Here is a 21,964-nt window from a genome sequence, read left to right on the forward strand (position 1 = left end):
CATGTGGTACTGTGTGTATTGGTGCGTATTCAATGTTCCGCGTATGGTATTGTGTGCAGTGGTGCGCATGTAATCCTCCGGCATGTGAAACTGTGTGCAGTGGCGCGTATCTAATCCTCTGCCGTGTGGTATTGTGTGCTGTTCTGTGTATCTAATCCTCTGACATGTGGAACTGTGTGCAGATGCGCGTATCTAATCCTTTGGCATGTGGAAGTTTGTGCAGACGCATGCATCTAATCCTCTGGCGTGTGATACTGTGTGCTAACCTGGGTATGTAATCCTCTGGCGTGTGGTAGTTTATGCAGACACGCGTATGTAATCCTCTGGCATGTGGAAGTGTGTGTAGATACACATATGTAATCTTTCTGGCATGTGTAACTGTGTGCAGTGGGGTGTATGTAATCCTGCTGCATGTGGAACTGTGTGCAGACGTACGTATCTAATCCTCTGGCGTCTGGTATTGTGTTAAGACGTGTCTATGTAATCCCCCGGCTTGTGGTACTGTGTGCAGATGTGCGTATGTAATCTTCTGGTGTGTGGTACTTTGTGCAACCGCGTGTATGTAATCCTCTGGCATGTGGAACTGTGTGCAGACGCGCGTATCTAATCCTTTTCCAATCCTACAGCGTGTGGTACTGTGTCCATTGGTGTGTATGCAATCCCTCCGGCGTGTGGTACTGTGTGCAGACGTGCGTATGTAATGCTCTGGCGTGTGATATTGTGTGCTGACCTGTGGGTTTTTATATCTCTGGTGTGTGGTACTGTGTGCAGATGCGCGTATGTAATCTTTCAGCACGTGGTACTTTGTTCAGATACCTGTATGTAACTCATGACCACTGGCCCGCGTGGCTCTGGCCCACCCAAACCCCTGTAGTGCAGCCCTCTCCTCCCATGCACACCTCCAAACTCTACCCCCGCAGCATCCCTGATAAGGAGGCCCTGGGCACCCCTCTGTCTCCCCAAACTACTGTTGCGTGGCCTCCTGCGCGACCCCCTGCGTGTCCAAAGTCCTATTCAAAGCACTGTCTTGCGGCCCCCTCCCCTCCTGCCCGACCCCCTCGGGCCCGAAAGTCCTATACCGCAGCCCCCGGCACCGAACACTACAGTCCCCCGTGGTTACTCACACACAGTGAGTGAGGCCGCGTGTCCACTTCACTCCGCAGCTGTGGGTATGCAGCGTTGTGCCCGGAGCCTGCATGTCAGTGTTGAGCCGGAGCGGTGAGCCGCCACCATGTTTTTCGGCTGGCACTTCATCCATTGCACCGCCCACAGGATGCAGGCAGACCTATCGGAGCCCTGCTGAAGCCGGGGATGACGTCATCTTAGGTCCTGCAGCGTAGCAGGACCATACGTTCTCCGGTAGCGGTCGTGATGTCGGGGGATGGAGCGGCCTATGAAGTAGCCTATGTCTCCTTCCCGGTCACCATCCAGGTATGTGTGCAATCTCAGCCAAATACGTTCAGCGATTTGGCTGTGATTGAGGAACAAACATCCAAACTCACAAACAATTAGTAGGATTGTTGTGCACAGTTATAGAACAGTTACTATGACTAAAACATTGGATCAGTTATAGTACAGATACCAATGGTGCCAGACTGACTTCATGGACTATAATGTGATCAGATATCCCAGCATTTTACTAGACATGTCAGGCTACCTCACTATGTCATCACTTCAAATTTTGGATATATTGTTTTTGCAAATAAGTTGATATATTTCATAAGCTCCTGTAATTACAGCAGCCTCTGCAGGCAAGGACTGTTTCACATCGCCGGATTCAGGCCAGTAAACTCTGTATCAGACGGAATTGCAAACCTGCACATAGGGATTAGTTCAACTGAGCTGGCTGTGGGATAAATGTAATGTGAGGAAGTAAGTTTGCTGAGGTAGTGACCATGACTTAACTGCTGTGTCACTGTATCTGTAACATAGCAGACAATGTTGGCAAGTTGAATTGTAGAGCACAAATGGCTGAACTACAGTATAATAGGAAAGGTTTTACATAGATTCTCATATAGAGTATCTAAGAACACCCTTGTTTAAATGACTGTTGATCTATAAAGTTGGTAACCATAGATTTTTACATTCCATTTAAAGGAGAGACCTTGGATGTTTTCTTATGGCGGTACCTGCAGAGAAATAAAATGTAGTGTTCCCACATGAAATTACCGTTGTACCCTAAGGATTCCAAGAGTTTTACATTATCCATAAAGCAAACTTATAAACATGTTTTTATGTATAACTAGCAGGAGGACCCGGCTTCGCACGAGTATATTTCATTTTTTATTTGTGTAGTGGCCCCATAAGAATTGTCCAGTTTTGCACTAGTGTATTTTGCATATCGTTTGTGTGTGTGTCTATAAGCATCTCATTTTGGATATTCGTGAAAAACCTGCGATCGGTTGTTATGGAGACCTGGAGTAAAGCTGTGTGTATGTGACCTTGAGTAACAGTGTCATCCACAGCACCCTGCCCCTTTAATGCTGGCATAAAGCAGTGAAGAAAAATGGCTGGGTTGCTATGGAAACCTGGAGTAAAACTCTAATATGTGGTACTCTGTGCAGAGCCGTGTATCTAATCTTCCGGCGTGTGGTATTGTGTGCAGTGGTGCGTATCTAATCCTCTAGCGTTTGGAATTGTGTGAAGATGTGTGTATCTAATCCTCTGGCGCTTGGTACTTTGTGCATACACGCGTATCTAATCCTCCGGCTTGTGGTACTGTGTGCAGACATGCGTATTTAATCCTCCGGCATGTGGTACTGTGTGCTGACTTGTGTATCTAATCTTCCAGCGTGAGTTATTGTGTGCAAACACGCATATCTAATCCTTTGGCGTGTGGTACTGTGTGCGGACACGTGTATCTAACCTTCCCTGTGTGGTATTGTGTGCAATAGCGTGTATCTAATTCTTTTGGCGTGTGGTATTGTGTACATTGGTGCGTATCTAATCTTCCATCATGTGGTATTGTGTAAAGACGTACGTATCTAATCCTCCGGCATGTGGAACTGTGCACAGACGTGCGTATCTAATCCTGCAGCAACGTGTAACTGTGTATAGAAGTACATATCTAAACCTCCGGCATGTGGTGCTGTATGCTGACATGCATATCTAACCCTCCCCGTGTTGTATTGTGTGCAGTAGTGCATATCTAATCTTCCATTGTGTGGTATTGTGTAAAGACGTGCGTATCTAATCCTCCAGCGTGTGGAACTGTGCGCAGATGGGCGTATCTAATCCTGCGGCATGTGGAACTCTGTGCAGACATGTGTATCAAATCCTGCAGCATGTGGTATTGTGTAAAGACGTGCGTATCTAATCCTGCGGCATGTATAATTGTGTATAGATATACATATTGTGTGCAGTTGTGCATATCTAATCCTTTGGCGTGTGGTATTGTGTGCAGATGTGCGTATCTAATCCTCCGGCCGGCGTATGGTACTGTGTGAAGAGGCGCATATCTAATCCTCCGGCATGTGGAATTGTGTGCAGTAGCGCATATCTAATCCTGTGGCGTGTGGAACTGTGTGCAGATGTGCGTATCTAATCCTCCTGCATGGTATTGTGTGCAGTGGTGCGTATCCAATCCTCCGTTGTGTGTGGTATTGTGTGCAGTGGCGCATATCTATCCTCCAGCGTGTGTTACTTTGTGCAGACGTGCATATCTAATCCTTTGACATATGATATTGTGTGCTGACCTGTGTATCTAATCCTCTGATGCGTGTATCTCAGCTTGGTTATCAGTGTTGGATTGTACATGTGCAGTGTGTATTGCAGTTGGAATATGAGCGAAAGACTTGCAGGTTTGTTTTGGCTAATGGGGGGTCAGGGTCTTGGTAAAGCTGTATCTCCATAACGGTATGTCCGATTGAGTTAGGTTCTCATCTTAAACCTTCCTGGACATCTGAAGTATCTGTGTGCCAAATTTGGTGAAGATCGGTACGGTCGTTTGGTCGCGCATAAAGAACAGACAGACAGAAATTCGTTTTTATAAGATAGACAGATATATGGTATATAAACTCTCATTTTAATATATTTGATAGGGTAAAAATGTCAAACTTGGTTGTGGAATTTTTCAGCTTTCTCCTATCTGTGGAACTGCTGGAATGCGGTCTCCTGCGAGGTACATGACATCTTTATCACAAGTTGATTTAGTGCATTCTGCATATTGCAGATAACTTGACATATGATGTGCTGTAGGTATATGTTTGCTTCTCTGCTCCCGTCTCCTTATCAAAACACATCCATTGAACTTTTACTTGTTTACCTAGTACACTTTTCAGAAAGAAAACAGTCATGTAGTCACACAATGTGTTTTATGTTTTATATGGATTAGTCCAAAAAGGTGTTACGGTTGTAATCCTATCATCATTTGCAAGTGCTGAAATTTCCCCAAGGTGGGACTATTAAAGGATTATCTTATCTTATCTCTTAATTTACGAGTTGCAGAGAATCTTTAAGTTGGAGTACATCCATTGACCGTAATGTATGTATACCAGTAATACATTGGGTATAGTTATTCATAAGCAAAGGTCTTGAATGCAAGATGGTTCTACAGTTACCAAAATATATTTCCTTCTTCACACCTAAATCTCCCTGCTAATTCTGGTTCAGGTTGGTTGTCAGAGATGGCATAGATGCCTTGGGCCAGTGTGAAACACTGCAGATGTCCCTTGTACCCTTATGCAGGACATTGGCTGTGCTGCTTTGGCTATGTTCTCTTTGGTATTGTGATACTTTTACCAGTCTTCCCGACTGGTGCCATGTTTTGGTGTAAAGTAAATGTATGATTGCTAGCAATCTCAGCCCCTAGGATCCCCCCACCCCCAAATAGTCAGAACAATCCTGAGTGTACCACTCCTTCATGGATAACAGAAAAGTAGCAACGTCTAGTATGGAATCTCCATTCCATAACTATTTAAGGGCTGAAAAACCCCAGTCGGCTCTGCCATGTCTGTGGTAAAGGTAGGAGAAGAATAGCCTTTCTTAAGGCTATTCCTATGTGTTAGGGAGAAATTATTGAATCCCTTTAAACTTGAACGAGGGTCAACTGAATTAGCCTACTGAGTTCAGTTCGGCTAAGCTGGGTTTGGCCTGGTAAGTCTAGGCAAGCCGAGTTTTCTGGCCTGAACTGTGCCACATGAAACTAACTATAGCCTATAAGTCAGGATAAGAGCGTGAACAATTTTGGACTGGCCCATCAGAGAACTGGAGAATGATGCAAGATACATGATTAAGTATATTTACTGATGTTCTCAGCTGAATACTATGAAAATTCATTAAAATTACTTCCCATCATTGCACCGAAAAGTGGTCTTGGACGGTATGCATAATGTAAAGTGAACTTCTGGTTCTGTGCAGGGGCATAGCTATAGGGGATGCAGAGGTAGCTGTCACTACCAGGTCATGGACCTTCAGGAGAACTCCAAAAGTCCTTAAAATGTGTCACTATTCAAAATGGTACAAAGTAGGTAGCAATCTCAGTATAGATTTTGCACTGGGGCACAGGGTTTTTAAGTTACTCTTCTGGTATTGTGAATAAGCCCCATGTTAATTGACCCCTATTTAATGAGCATATTCTTCTTGTGAATACATGGCATATCAACTTGCACATGTGCAAAAATCAGTGCATCAGTCTAGGATTCCTGCTTCCGATCCTATGTCAAATCTGATACATGAAAACATACATGAAGCTACAATGAGATTTTATATTGAGGCATACAGTATACAGTATGTTCAAGGGAGTCTGCCACCGGGGTGAAGCTTATGAAACCGGCACTTAAATAGGTCAGGCTCACCTGAATGGAACACCTTTTTCCAAATAAAAATTAGTGTTTTCAGTTGCCGACAATTATTTTACAGTATGCAAATGAACAGTCTGGAGCACCGAGGATGACTCTGTTGCCCCAAACCACTATGCCCTATACTGCTCTTATATCCCTGTGCTGAAGCCTCACCTGGCCCTGTGTTCTCAAGCAGTGTGGGTGTAGTACTATAAGCAAGCGTTGCTCTCTGTGCCCCTGACTGGTCATTCACATATTATGACATAAATTAATATTTCAGCAATGAAGGCTCAAATGTTCATGGAGAAAAAGCGCTACATTCAGTTTGGTATATAGAATACTACTTGTATACCTCATACCTGCTGTGTTATGTCCTACAATCGCCCTAGTGCAGTGTTTTATGAACATATAACCCATACCTCCCAACTTTTAAAGGATAGAAAGAGGGGAAAAATGTGGGCGGGCCGTGACAAATTTAGCCCCACCCACTTCTAAATTAACTCCGCTCATTCCCACCCATTTCTCATTGGGTACACCCTGCATGCCACAGCTCTCCCCTCATAGTAAACCCAAGCACACCACATTTCCCCCACACACAGTACACACTGCAACCCACATCTCTCTCCCCACAGTCAACCTTGCATCCCACATCCCCCCCACAGTACACCCTTTAACCCACATCTCCCCCACACAGCCCACCCTGCATCTCACATCTAGGACCTGTGTGACATCTAGTGATGTGACCGTCTGATGTCACACAGGTCCTTCTGAGTACAGTAGTGAAGCTTTCCCCTGATCACCACCTGCTCTTATTCCAGGTACAACCTTATTAACTGTTATAAGAGTGGGTGGTGGTCCAGGGAATGTTTATTAATAAACAAAACACTTCAGGCGCAGAGCGGGACATGCAGTAAGCCATGTGGGACCACGGGACAGGAGTGTAAAACTGGGACTATCCCGTGGAATCCAGGACGGTTGGGAGCTATGTATAACCTGTTCACGTTTCTTAAATGCTAGCTCTATGTCTTATAAGTATAGACCATCATGTGCTCCAGTGTATCTAATATGATTTATTGTTTGGATACCGCTGACCTGGCCGGCTTCCCTACTGTGGTGCAGAGGCTGTTCCTGTGCCGTGTTAGGGCATGGTTAGTGTATAAGTTGTAAGCCGGTTGGTATACATTTCATTTCTAGCATACCTATGGTTTAGAGTTAGGGATGGGCTTTACAGGAACTGCCCTTATTGACTTGACTTGGGTGAAGACATCATCTGTGATTCTTGTCAGTAATTGAGTTGTTGATGCAAACAGAAACAGACTAGGAATGTCCTTTATCCATTGACCATGTACTATAATAGTCAGTTTCTGCAGAGCTGCCATGGATGCCAGTCAAAATTGTATTTTGCATATTGCACATGGCTGCTACTGACAGGTCAAACAAGATCTGGGATTACAGTAGATGCTCTTAGTTAAAAGGGTTAGAAAATCCATTTCCTATGCCACGAAAATTCATGGTTAGTATTGTCTATTCTGGCCAAGGTATAAAGATCCTAAAACAGAGAATGGTGACCAAGGAGGTCCTGTCCTGCATTACATTACATAGACCTCCCTTGATTTGAATGGGCAATTCTTGGCAATTTGCTATGTGAGATAGCCTTTAAGTGAATGTCTGCTACTTGTTATATACTGCTATAAAGCTGATCGTGTGTGTCGCGTCAGCTTTTCTGGTATGTGCCCCGGTTGCAGAGAGATTTGTGCCATTAGTTTCGGCACCAGTATCTCTGTACTGTCAGAAGGGCTGGCGTTATAGTTGAGTGTCATGTGAGCGTCCATGAGAAACTGACACATTACCGCACAGCAATGTTTATGTGCATGTAGCCTTACTAAGAAATCAGGTTAGATCATCTGCCCACAAATATATACTGGGAAGAGGAAGGAGCAGCTGCTGAGTGACAGTTGTGCTGCTTTGAGATCTCTATTGCCTCATGTCAGGATTGGATCCCCAACAGTACAGCTCAGTATTTCTCTATAGTATCTTCCACGCTGCTGCTTCTTGCTTACTACTACCTTCGCTCAGGTTTGGATACACATCAATACAGTTCAGTAGTTCTCTATAATATCTTCCATGCTGCTGCTTCTAGCTTACTACTACCTCCTATCAGGATTGGCTTCACAATAGTACAGTTCAGTATTTCTCTATAATGTCTTCCACGCTGCTGCTTCTAGCGTACTACTACCTCCTCTCAGTATTGGATCCACAACAGTATAGTTCAGTACTTCTCTATAATATCTTCCACGCTGCTGCTTGTAGCTTACTACTACCTCCTCTCAGGATTGGATTCACAACAATACAGTTCAGTATTTTTCTATAATGTCTTCTATGCTGCTGCTTCTAGCTCACTTTTAGTGCATTTCAGGATTCAATCCACAACATTATTATTCGGTACTTCTCTATAATATCTTCCATGTTGCTGTTGCTGTTTTTTCATATGTGAGATTTGGGTGAGTAGTATCCAGTAGAGACAATAGCTTAAGGAAAAATGACAGCCTGGGAGCCTGCAGAGGGTAAAACAATTGTTCAGTATTTCTCTATAATGTCTTCCATGCTGCTGCTTCTAGCTTACTACTACCTCCTCTCAGGATTGGATCCACAACAGTACAGTTCAGTATTTCTCTATAACATCTTCCACGCTGCTGCTTCTAGCTTACTACTACCTCCTCTGAGGATTGGATCCAACACAGTACAGTTCAGTATTTCTCTATAATATCTTCCACACTGCTGTTGCTGTTTTTCAGTAGAGACAATAGCTTAGCTGGGAGCCTGCAAAGGGTAAAACAGCTGATAAATGTAATATGCAAGTCATATAATGGTCATAATAGAGTTACAATTCATGTACACACAGGGCAGATTATTCTGAAGTCACCTGAAATGACTGTTTCTTTTGTTAAGTGACTAAAATATCATCTGAATGAATGTAAAATAGGTCCCTGTTTATTTTAGTAAACAGCGCAGTGGACATTCCGCAGAGATGTAAAGCCGCAGAAGTGTGAAAATATTGACTTTTCTACAGCATGAAATGCAATGGATTCCTAGAAACCTGTAATACAAGTTTGTTTTTTTAGCTTGTGAAGTTAGTGCCTCATGGTGACCAGTTTATAGTACCTCCTTGAACTTCATCAGGAAAAGGAAGAGAATTGCAATTGAATAAATTTAAAAGATAGCTAATTAAAGATCGTCAGAGGTCTGACACTAAAACCTCGCTGATCAGCTGTTAGAAGAAGCTATAGTGTTCATGTGAGTGCTGCAGCCTCTTCACTATTTATATTTTACAGTAGCCCATTCACTTGATTGTGACTTTGCCATTTGCCGAATATGAAGTGACAAGGCCTGAGAAGTGGAAGGGGTGCTCAGGGAGTGTCACTGCTGGTTCAACTTTCTGATCCACTGGTCCTGGTGTCAAATCCCCACAGATCTTTAGTTGTTTAATAAATTGTCCCCAAGGTGTTTTAAAAGTTGATTTTACCCAAAACCACTTGTTTTCTTGTGTGTGTGTGTGTGTGTGTGTGTGTGTGTGTGTGTGTATATATATATATATATATATATATATATATATATATATATATATATATATATACACACACACTCACCGGCCACTTTATTAGGTACACCATGCTAATAACGGGTTGGACCCCCTTTTGCCTTCAGAACTGCCTCAATTCTTCGTGGCATAGATTCAACAAGGTGCTGGAAGCATTCCTCAGAGATTTTGGTCCATATTGACATGATGGCATCACACAGTTGCCGCAGATTTGTCGGCTGCACATCCATGATGCGAATCTCCCGTTCCACCACATCCCAAAGATGCTCTATTGGATTGAGATCTGGTGACTGTGGAGGCCATTGGAGTACAGTGAACTCATTGTCATGTTCAAGAAACCAGTCTGAGATGATTCCAGCTTTATGACATGGCGCATTATCCTGCTGAAAGTAGCCATCAGATGTTGGGTACATTGTGGTCATAAAGGGATGGACATGGTCAGCAACAATACTCAGGTAGGCTTTGGCGTTGCAACGATGCTCAATTGGTACCAAGGGGCCCAAAGAGTGCCAAGAAAATATTCCCCACACCATGACACCACCACCACCAGCCTGAACCGTTGATACAAGGCAGGATGGATCCATGCTTTCATGTTGTTGACGCCAAATTCTGACCCTACCATCCGAATGTCGCAGCAGAAATCGAGACTCATCAGACCAGGCAACGTTTTTCCAATCTTCAATTGTCCAATTTCGATGAGCTTGTGCAAATTGTAGCCTCAGTTTCCTGTTCTTAGCTGAAAGGAGTGGCACCCAGTGTGGTCTTCTGCTGCTGTAGCCCATCTGCCTCAAAGTTCGACGTACTGTGCGTTCAGAGATGCTCTTCTGGCTACCTTGGTTGTAATGGGTGGCTATTTGAGTCACTGTTGCCTTTCTATCAGCTCGAACCAGTCTGGCCATTCTCCTCTGACCTCTGGCATCAACAAAGCATTTCCGCCCACAGAACTGCCGCTCACTGGATGTTTTTTCTTTTTCGGACCATTCTCTGTAAACCCTAGAGATGGTTGTGCGTGAAAATATCAGTAGATCAGCAGTTTCTGAAATACTCAGACCAGCCCTTCTGGCACCAACAACCATGCCACGTTCAAAGGCAGTGAAATAACCTTTCTTCCCCATACTGATGCTCGGTTTGAACTGCAGGAGATTGTCTTGACCATGTCTACATGCCTAAATGCACTGAGTTGCCGCCATGTGATTGGCTGATTAGAAATTAAGTGTTAACGAGCAGTTGGACAGGTGTACCTAATAAAGTGGCCGGTGAGTGTGTGTGTGTGTGTGTGTGTATATATATATATATATATATATATATATATATATATATATATATATATATATATATATCTATATATATATATATATATATATATATATATCGTCTGGGGATGCTAGGTGGGGTGGCATATTCACCAAAAGTCCAGATTCTTTAGACCAAAACAAAGGTAGAGTTTTATTTTCACTCAAAAAGGTAGTGCAGCAACAAAAGGAAACAATACAAAAATAAATACCTGCCCGGCTAGGCTCTAACTAAACATAGAATAGGTTACCTCACCTAGAATAACAGAAATCCAAAAGCCAGTAGAATCACTCAGGACACAGCTCCAAAAATATGACCTCTGTTGGCTCTCCAGCCAAGCTCTTCCCACAGTCTGCTGCTGGAGCTGGCTTCTTAAGCCTCCCTTGATGAGCAGACTCTCTGCAGCTGAGTCGCTGCTGGAACATCCCCAAAGTGTGGACTGGAGGGGGATGGAATGACAGGTCCCACTACCAACCTACCTGCCATTCCTAAAAATCCAGCCCAATAGAACTTGAAATAACGCTCAGCAGACAAAAGTTATCTGCTGAGAATCGGCCTTTCTGGAGTTTTTCATCTCGCCCACCTGAATAGTCTGGGTGAGATGTACACCCCCTCCATTGTCTGACCAGCCATCGGCTTACAATATAGCACCAAGAAAGTGCCTAGACTTCATAAGCTGACTTCTCCTTACAAATGGCTCCATATTTTTCAGCTACTAAACTTTGTCATTTGAACATACCCTAAGATTGTTAAGGTGCTGTAATGATATGAATTAGGTTGGTAGGTTGGTGATGTCGATTTTTCTATTTAACCATTTCTCTTTCTCTATCATTAATGCTGACTGTATAGATAAAGGGATTCATGGTTTTTTTTGGTGAAGATGGCCCACAGGTCGGAGAGGTTTTCCTGAAAGTGTCATATGACAAGCTGTATTATTTGCATTTTGCAGTGGAAACTCTCCAAAAGCATGTCAAAAAATGTGTTCCCTTCCTTCCCCTGACCTATACAATGTGCTGAAGCTCACCTCCCCAATGCTTTTGAGTGACACCCATACAGTCTATATAAAATATCTACAGCACTGCAGCAAATTCCATTAATGCTGTAGGTCCAAGCCTCTAGTTTTGACAATATCATCAGGTTTTAGACTTGCCAACACAACCAATTCTCATGTATTGCAATGACTTGGGAATGTTGGACTCTGTCTCAGATTACTTTATAATTTGGGTCCAGATTAAATGTGGTGTTTTCTCCTAACTTTATGCTTCAAATAGTAAATCCTGGTTACTGGTAGTAGTTGATAGTTAGGGCAGTATCAGAAGGTTACAGAACGGATGAATCCTATAGCTAATGTATGGAAATTTATATTCCCTAGAAAATTACCAGCTATCTCTTCAATGTCTCCACCGCCTTTGTGCAGCCGTTTTTATTTAACACACATGATGCGGCTTGTGATTACTGTCTTTATTGTCAAAGGCTTATAAAGCCGCTCCAGTATTCTAGTGTAAATCATTAGACCTCTGCATGGACCCGTAATAGGGACGAATATTTTGTGGAGCCCTGAGGCATTCTTTATCTTGTTCTATAGGGAAACACATAGCAGAGACGGCTTGCTGAATACTAAAATTGTTACTATCTTGACGTATTAGCTGATTTTTGTTTATTGCTTAAGAAATAGGATGGAAATTGTAATGTCATAGAATTCATCATTTTATATCCACTATTGTGGACTTATAAGGACTTGTGCACTTAAAACAATGCTTGCAAGCTATGGCTGAAATGGAGGTTTTTGTGTAATTATATAAATTTTTGTAGATCTGTCTGTAATGTATGAACAAGTATATTTAATTTTTGATAGCCGGTATGCTACAAATTTGCTTTGTAAGGCTGGTTTAATAGTCTGGAGGGGGCAGAGATATACTACCATTTTCGCTAGTCTTTAGGTTCACATCTGCGATGGAGACTCCATCATAGAAACCACCATAAATCAGCAGAGAGAAAAGTCCTGCATGGAGGACTTTTCTCTCTGCTGTTTTCAGTTAGAAAATGGCGGAGCCCATTACAGTCAAAGCTGTCCGAATGTAACCATTGTTTTATCAATCAGTCTCTCCATTGTTCAGGGCCCCCAGTAGACCTGAATGATTGAGAGTACAACACTGGTATGAATCTCCGGCTGGTGTGAGATGCTCCTCGGTTAGTAAGAGGCTTCGGCCTTTTCACGCGTCACAAATGCTCCAGAATTGAAGTCTACACTGTCAGGAACTGGCATACGTTTCAGATATAATGTATACCAGCTTTCTGTGTGTGAATTAGGCTTGACTCACACATGCGCTGAGCTATCTATCATTCAGGCTTGCCTGGGAACCCGAATCATAGGGAGCCTGTTCGTTAAAACAGCAGTTACCTGCCGACCCCATAGACTATAACCGGTTTTTCGGGTTTCCGCTGTTTTTATACTAAAAGTCCTCTGTGCAGGACTTCATGCTCCACCATTCTCCTGTGGATTCTGCGGCAGACAGAGACTCTGCCTCAGATGTAAGCCTGACCTTATAGTAAACATGTCAGGACGAAGTGTCCTGGGCCTGTCCCTCCTTGGTCTCTGCTCTTCCCATTTTCGGAAATTGTGATGAACAGTGGACTGTAGCTTTTGATCTGTGTGTGTGTGTAATATATATATATATATATATATATATATATATATATATATATATATATATATTGTGTGTGTGATACATGTGCGTATGTGTGTAATATATATGTGTGTGTGTGTGTCCTTTTCTGCCTTAATCAATTAGAATCTTAGAATCAAGAAATTCTGTTTATAAATTATTTTATGGCCTAATTCAATTTTCTGTGTTTTGTGTTAGAAACCACACAGATAGAGGACCCTCGTAAGTTATGGAGGAAAGAACAGGAGCGCATGCTGAAGGACTACCTAATGGTGGCACAAGATGCTCTAAGCACTCAGAAGGAGCTCTACCACATCAAGGAGCAGCGGTTGGCACTTGCCCTAGATGAATATGTGAGACTCAACGATGCTTATAAAGAAAAATCTAGTTCACGTACTAGCCGTAAGTATTTTGAGTGGTGGCTCTAAAGACTTCTTATGTAACCAGATTTGCAACCTACAGATAGAGACAAAAATGCTCATCTGGTGGTATGTAGCTAAACAGGTTTCACCCCTATTCAGCTTATCAGTATTTAACTTTTGTCATGACAGACATTCTGTTGTCGGCCTGTAATGACCACCACGTATCAGTATAATAGTGGGAAGAATAATATCTGAATAATACAAGGAAAACCTATGTAGCCGTATTGCACAGTACTTTGCTTCATCTAAATTTACCTAAAGTCCAGCTATTAATTGTGTATGGGAGATTTAAAGGGGTTTTCCCCATAGACGTTTATTCCATAGCCACAGACTAGAATATAACGGTTTGGGGATGACCAATGGGCCCCACTTCAGTCAGGTGAAAGGGGCTTCTGCAAATTCCACTGTGTTGTGTGTGAATGATGCTGTAGTGTACATGGTAGACCACCGCTCCATAGTCTTCTATTGTACAGCTACTTAGAGATTGCAATTGCATCAGCTCCATAGAAGAGAATGGAGTGGTAGTCACACGTGATCACCATTGTTCCATTTACATGGTGCATTCTGGTGTACTTGTTCTCATGAGGTTGGATCCCCAGTGATGAGACGTTTATCTCCCTGAGATGGCTCATTCCAGAACTGAATGCTAGACACAGAACTCTTTTAAACAATTTCATAAGTCTCCATTTTTAGATTTATTTATTTATTTTTTAATGTGTAGTTTACCCTGAAAAATTAAAAAAACAAAACAAACAAACTTTAACCACAGATATGGTGTAGGGGATTTGATGAATCAGATTTGCACCTTGGTGCAAGGGCACAGGAAAGTGGCGCCTAATTCCTGATGACCTGGCACAGACACATGGAACTGTGTCTTGTCAGTACTGTTGACGGGACATGCTGGTTGCGGGTCCACAATATCTGCTATCCACTGTAACATTGGTTCCTGGTGCCGGGCCTCGTCAGCGGGGTACCCTGCACCCTGCTTGACGTTGTGGCACTGCTGGCTGCCCCTCTCCAGTAGCTAATTGGATCCACAGTCAAGCTACTGTGGCGTGGATCCCCAGCTGGATTTCCACGTCCCCGTCCCTTTGTGCTAATGACGAGGGGCACTGTTGGCTGCCCCTCTCCAGTAGCTGGACTGTGGCCTGGAACTCCAGCTGGATTTCTACGTCCCCGTCCCTTTATGCCACCCTGACTCATTGACAGATGTGTGCAGGTGACAGTACGAAGCTTTATTCTTTTGAGCTTTTGTGAAACTTTGGCAGGTTGAGTATATACACTGTTCCTGCAGTGTAGCTCTGAAAAGAGCTGTAGATTAAGAATTTTCCTGCCTAGCAGAAGCTAAAATCTCTTTCTCTGACCCTGATCACAATATCTCTCCCTATCTCACCAAACCGCATCTGACACGAATATGGCTGCCACTATTCTTATAAATCCGAGGTCACCTGATTTAGCCAGCCAATGACTTTTTCCTATTTTTTTTCGATCCCTACGTTTTCCTGCTTCCTGTCCCACCTCCCCTGCACAGTTATTGGTGCAAAAAAAAGCGTCAGGGAAGGTGGGAGGGGATACAAATTTTTACTGCGTTTACCGCGTGGTATTTGTTCGAAGTCAAATATGTCGAATAGCCTGATATTTGATTGAATACCTACTCAATCGAACGGTATTCGCTCATCTCTAATCATCAATAAAGAGCTCCCTCTGTTGGCGCACTGGAAAATTGGACAAGCATATAATACGCCAATCTTAATGAATCCAACCTATGTGTTTAAAAAAAAAAAAAAGCGAGAAATCTATTTTGCTATCAATAATTTTAAAAAAAAGTTACTGTTGTTATGTAGTCATCAAATGTGACCTAATGTGTGAGCGAACTGGTTACAAATGGTATCTTTAACAACACACACCTTTCTCCACAATGGCTTATATAGACAGATATTATTTTCTGATCTATTCTATGGTGCGTATTCCTACCCTGGGCTCCTTCTGCTTTTCTTGTAGAAGTGACCGTATTTAACCTATATTATCTTCTATTCTGAAAAAAACTTGTAAAACATGTTTATGGATCATTTTCATTTATACTAATCTAGTTGTTTTATTGTATAATTTAGTATTTTCAGGCTCATCTTCAAGTACCAAGTATGACCCTGATATCCTTAAAGCAGAAATATCCACCACAAAAGTCAGGGTAAGGTTTCTAAATTTATACATGTTTCTATGGTTACTAACTTTTAAAATGTATCTTGCTTGCATTCATTGTATGCTGAGTCTGTATCACATATCACAAAAGGCAATGGTACAAGTTGTATAATGGCTTGGATGGATTTTATACTTTATATAAAATATTACAAAGTGTTTATCAAATATGTTGTTGTGACAATTCTCTGTTTAACATGCTGTCTATGTGAGCTGATCTTTTAAGCTGTGGATACTGAAGGATTGGGAACTTGTTTACAGGCTGTTTTCTGTATGACAAGGTTACAGACAATAGTATGAAAATAAACCACTACAGCTATATCCCTTAAAGTGCGCTTGACCTTTCAACAAACTTTGCACGGATTAATCATACAAAATGTATACAAGATGAGTAACACTATTTTGTACCTTTATGTAACTCTGTTTTTAGCAGATCATCCCCCCCCCCTCCCCCTCGAAGGTTCTGTTGCTTATTCTGAGTTGTCCCAGAGCTGGTGTATGGATACGAACTGTCGTGATTCTTCCATAGACACATTGTTCCCCTCCATAATGTTCTCCCATTTACTCATAACCAGGAGCAGTACATGATAGAGAACCAATGACCTGTATGGTGTGAATAAAGCACTTGGGATGAGATAGAAACTTCCTATTCAGGAAACAGGGCTAGGAGTATAAAAATAAAGTTAATATGTATATTATATATCAATGGTTCACTGAGGTGTCATTGAGGATATTAAATTATGGGGGGCCCACTTAGGCTGTACTCTTCTCCCTCACCAATTAGTTGGAGTAAGAAGCAGACAGTTCCATTCTCTATGTGGTGGTTGAACTGAATCGTTGCAGTTTAGCTGCCATTCAAGTGAATGGGAGCTAATATGTAGTTAACTGTTTATTAGTTTTTGAAAATTGTTTTTTGTTTTACACTTGTAAGAAAATATTGAAAGTCATATAATTTTTATATTTTCTATTTGCCACCTGAGAGCACCATCTCTGTACTTTGTCAATGTACCATACAATACACAGATGATTTGTAATTGCTAAAGGACCTCTGGAATCTTCAAAGGTCTTCAAGCATTAATAGTAACACTTAATACAGCTCTCCATTGCTACATTTGAAGATTTAAAAAAAAAAAGACACTGCTGATCTGGTTGCTACATTTATCTGAACGGTGCTTTTTATAAGATTCAATGTAGCCAAAGTGATCTTGATGCCGTTGCTGCTTAAAGAGGATCTTTCATGGATTTGGGCACATGCAGTGTTATATACCGCTGGAAAGCCGACAGTGCACTGAATTCAGCGCACTGTCGGATTTCCTGATCTGTGCCCCAGATGAAGAGCTTTCGGTCCCGGTACCGTAGCACTTCACAGTCAGAAGGGCGTTTCTGACAGTCTGTCAGGAATGTCCTTCTGCACAGCAGCGCCTATAGCGCTGTACAGTGTGAGCGGGGAGGAACGCCCCCTCCCCTCCTCACAGTGCTCGTCCATAGACAAGTATTATCAGGAGGGAAGGGGGTGTTCCTCCCCGCTCACACACTACAGCGCTATAGGCGCTGCTGTGCAGAAGGACTTTCCTGACAGACTGTCTGGAATGTCCTTCTAACGATGAAGAGCTACAGTACCGGAACCGATAGCTCTTCACCCGGGGCACAGATCAGGAAAGCAGACCGTACGCTGAATTCAGCACACTGTCAGCTTTCCAGCAGTATATAACACCGCATGTGCCCAAACCCATGAAAGGTCCTCTTTAAAGACCTGAGATGGCATCATTAAAAAGGTTGCCCAGGAATTTCAGAGGCCTATGAAGATGGAATATAAAAAACTAAATAAATAAATAAATAAATAAATCATCCTCTCCTACCCCTGTCCAGTCCATTAATAAACCTTTTTTTGCAACCATAAAACTATTTTTTTTCTGACCTATTCCCTTTTAAGTTTAACAATTTAGGATAGTCTCTAAGAAAAGTTTTCATGCAAAACAGGAGCACGACAGAGAGAGTGAAAAAGTACAATAGAAGGATTTGCACCTCCTCTGTGTTTTGGACCAATTCCTGGTTTTCCTTACAAATACCAACTTAGAATAGTGACCAAAGTATGTCTGAGTGAAAAAGGACTAATTGTTATAGACGTCAGTGAAATAACACTCAAGCTCTTGTTGATGTTCCTTTACTAGGTAAAAAAACTGAAGAGGGAGCTGTCACAAATGAAGCAGGAACTGTTGTACAAGGAGCAAGGCTTCCAGACACTGCAGCGGTGAGTTTCAATTCAAAACCTTGTTCTGTCAACACCTCACTCAGCGTCTTGGCACAACACAGTCCTCCCCCTTCTCCTTACACTTGGCATAACCTTTTCATTTAAGGACATGAAGAAAAACAAGCATGTTTTCCATCAGGAGTCATGAGATTCTCTCGCTCTTTTTGCCTTGAAGTGATAATCCTCTGCTTGTGACATGACACTTTTTACGCAGTAACAAATTGTAACATTGTGGACTGTGAGAGGTTTCCACAAGGAGACAAATAGACAATAAAACAAAGATTAGCTCTAGCACTACCATCTAATCCCCCACCTATCTCCTGACATTGTGACACTCACACTCATTTGTAGAAACAGAGGAGACGGTAACTTTCTACCGCTAATGATTTGCTTTTCTTTATTTAGCTTGAAGTAAACCCTTTGAAATGAAAATGTCACGGGAATTCTTTCTGCTTCATTTTTTGTTTTCTTGGAATCCAAGCAGATGAATCAGGAAATGGTGCTGAGTCTTTTAGTTACCCTGCCTGCATAAATGTGCGCACATTTTATGTGACTCTGAAATCGCAGGCTCGCAAAACAGCATGTACACATGTAATTTGTTGCACCCCTGTCGCGTAAAACTAGCATTGATAACCTGCAGAATGGCGATCTGCCATACTTGCTCTGTGTGATCATTGCAGTACATATTATCACTAAGATGTGCGCGCTTTAGGCCCTGGAAGGTTAGTTACCAACATATAACCTATAAATAGAATGGTGACATTAGTTATATTTAACAGATATAGCTTTTAATTGTCTTAAAGGAACGCTTACCTGAAAAATAAAAGTAAACAGAATAACTGCCCCCCAGTGTTCATCTGTACAACACAGTCATTAATTTCCTGCTTTCTTTTAATCATAGTTTGTAAATTTTGACAATTTTTTGGGTTAATGTACATTTCTGTGACCGAAACTTAATGGAGTTGCCCCCATCAAAGCAATGTATACCCTATCCACAGGACCGCTGGAAGACATAGCAGAAGTCCTGACCCAACTATCTCATGTGGTCCCATAGTAAGAAATAGAATAGGGGAGCGCCTTTCTGACAACTGTTTCATTCAGACTGGGGATGGGAACACCCCTGTTCTCATGATCAGTCCCAGCAGTCATATCCCCACTGATATACAGCTGTAGATAGGGGATACATTGCTTTGGTAGGAAAGCCTTAATACCTAATACACATTCTATTTTTTTTTTTTTTTTTTATCATTTCTAGATTTATTTGTAGCTACTTTATTTTACAATTGTAGATAATTTCTTGAAATTATTTTTTGCAACTGCTGCAAAGGTTAGCAGAGAGCACACAAGCTTGTTTTTTTTACTGCTACCCCTGTATGCAGATCCAGGGCTGGACATACCATTAGTGCAAACAGGGCCCAGTAGGTCTGGGGCCCTATCCCCTCATAAACAAATGGTACAATCCTAAAATAATGAACTTTCTGGCTATTAATTACCGATGGTTTGTTATGGAGACCTAAGGGGGTATGCTCTATGGTGAGATCCTGTCTCCATATCTATCCCTGTACAGATAAATGATGTTAGATCACGATTATCTGTGTTCTGTATACAGACATGTAGAGTTTGTCTTTGCTCTGTATGCCCTAAAGCGTACTCTGTGCATGAATAATGGTGTCAGGGGATACCACGAAAACTGCCCTGATGCCGAAGAAGTGCTTAACATGAGGGTGGTGTTCTGAGGGTTTTACTGACAAGGAGCCGATTCCTTCAGTTCCTTCTGATGGCCCAAAGTGCTATCAAGAGATGGCTGGAATCTAAATAGGATTAGCCCATAATTTACAAAGTGTGGACGGATAGCGCTTAATATGACGGTCCACTAGACTACTCCATAGCTACTCATATTGTATTCAGTCCTAAAATGATGTCACCCTTCCCTCTCAGAGCAGGCCTACTGATGAATATCTTCAATTTAATGTTTTCTGTGCAGAGGTCAGGGGAAACCAGCAGGACTGTTTCTATGGCCTAGATTTTGGGTATTTGATTTAGGCTCATTATAACTGTACAGCTTGTAACAAGCTAAATATATCCCCACTTTATGCCTGTGTTCTTCATGTCCTGCCTTTGGTGCTAGCCTAAGAAAACGCTTCTTTTGAGATGGGTCACAAAGCGTCGTATGAGTCAATGTTGAGCCTATCTGCTGGAATGACGTTCATTGGAAATGACACTCATTTTATTTTCTATTGTTTGTCTTGTATAATTTAAGTGCATTGCTTTTTAGCATACCGCATAGGAGATGCCTCCTACCTTGTAAAGGGAACGGAACCCTATGCTTAATATTTGTTCTTTAGACATACAGACTAGACCAGAAATGGTTTCTTTCTCTTCCGTTCTCTTCTTTCTGTACCTTAAGTAATCACACCTCACACCACTGTGCCAGATTAAAGGTTAGCCAAGCAGTCTGTTATTATATTAATACAACAACGCCGTATTGTTTTAAATCAGCTTGCTTGCAAGCAATTTTGATAGGAATCCAAAGCATGTTTGAGAAACTGACAACATACCACAAGGAAACAATGGGTAGTTGTTGAAGAAACGCAGGCAGACACTCCGAGACATGCCATACCAGACACATAGAAGCACATGTAGAGCTACACCCCTGAGCATGTTACTTTACTAGCCAGAAATCCTTTGCATGTCTTTATAGGTGCAGAAACGCTGTTTGATATCAAAGTTAACATTTGCTACGGTTCCAGCTTTGTTAAAGGGGTTTTCCCACCATGAAAAATGATTGTGAATCAAAGCCTTTGCTTACTGATCTGGGAAGGGAGGAAGGGGATTACACCAACTGCTGGGACTTCTGCTGATGCTTGGCATGAAGGGACAGTAGTGCTAGTTAAGCACTTCACATTCTTCAAAATGTTTCCCTGCACAGCAAAGATTGTGGCCACCCACTGTGCAGGAAACTAAGACGCAGCTCCAGTCACTTGGCTATATGAAAATCACATTTCTAAACTATGCAACACCTTCAACTGCGATTTTGTTTAGTTGGGTACCTTGAACCCAACTTTATTTGGAATTTGATACAGATCAGTCTTGGCCTGTATTCACACTGGGGCAGACATACGCTAGGTTCACACTAGCGTTGTCTAACCATTATTCTGGCCCATTGGGGTAGCAGAACAACAGATAGGTAGACCGCCAAAAAATTTGTTACACACACTGTCAGACGACCCCATTGACTATAAAGGGATCTGTCGGTTGTGCGTCATTTTAAATCTGAAACCGGCGGAAGAAAAAGTCCTTTGTGCAGAACACAGCGATGGAGTGTCTAGATGTGAACTTAGTCTTACTGGTAATACTGTCACTTTCAGCAAATACGCTTTTGTTTTTTTTTTGTTTTTTTGAAGTATGAATTCCTCGGTTTGCTTGTAGATCTCTGCTGACTGTTATTCATTGTTTACTTCCAGTGGATAAAAATCAGTCCATGGTCATGTGATGTAGGGTCCATGGTCATGTGATGTAGGGTCCATGGTCATGTGATGTCACACAGGTGCACAGCTTGTTACAGTCACAGCACAATAATTGGAGCCATACCCCTGTGTGCCTATCACTACTTTCTATCCACTGGATGTAATCTATGAATGGCAGCAAGTGGAGATCTAGAAAACCATAAGTCCAGTGGGTAAAAGCTAATCCATGGTCATGTGTTGGAGACACATGAACTGATTTTTATCCAAAGGAAGTAAACGAAACATGACAAA

General features: G+C 42.1%; 1 protein-coding gene across 1 annotated transcript in view; it reads left to right on the top strand.

Annotated features, from left to right (window-relative positions):
• Positions 1-21,964, top strand: part of WWC2 (WW and C2 domain containing 2) — a 127,526-nt gene that overhangs the window by 61,450 nt on the left and 44,112 nt on the right. The window contains exons 3-5 of the mRNA XM_075258659.1: positions 13,536-13,739; positions 15,871-15,947; positions 18,127-18,206. Coding sequence (XP_075114760.1) covers positions 13,536-13,739; positions 15,871-15,947; positions 18,127-18,206 — 361 coding nt within the window. The remainder of the gene's footprint in view (positions 1-13,535; positions 13,740-15,870; positions 15,948-18,126; positions 18,207-21,964) is intronic.

This window comes from Leptodactylus fuscus, chromosome 1 (genome assembly GCF_031893055.1).
Source record: "Leptodactylus fuscus isolate aLepFus1 chromosome 1, aLepFus1.hap2, whole genome shotgun sequence".
Taxonomy (NCBI): domain Eukaryota; kingdom Metazoa; phylum Chordata; class Amphibia; order Anura; family Leptodactylidae; genus Leptodactylus; species Leptodactylus fuscus.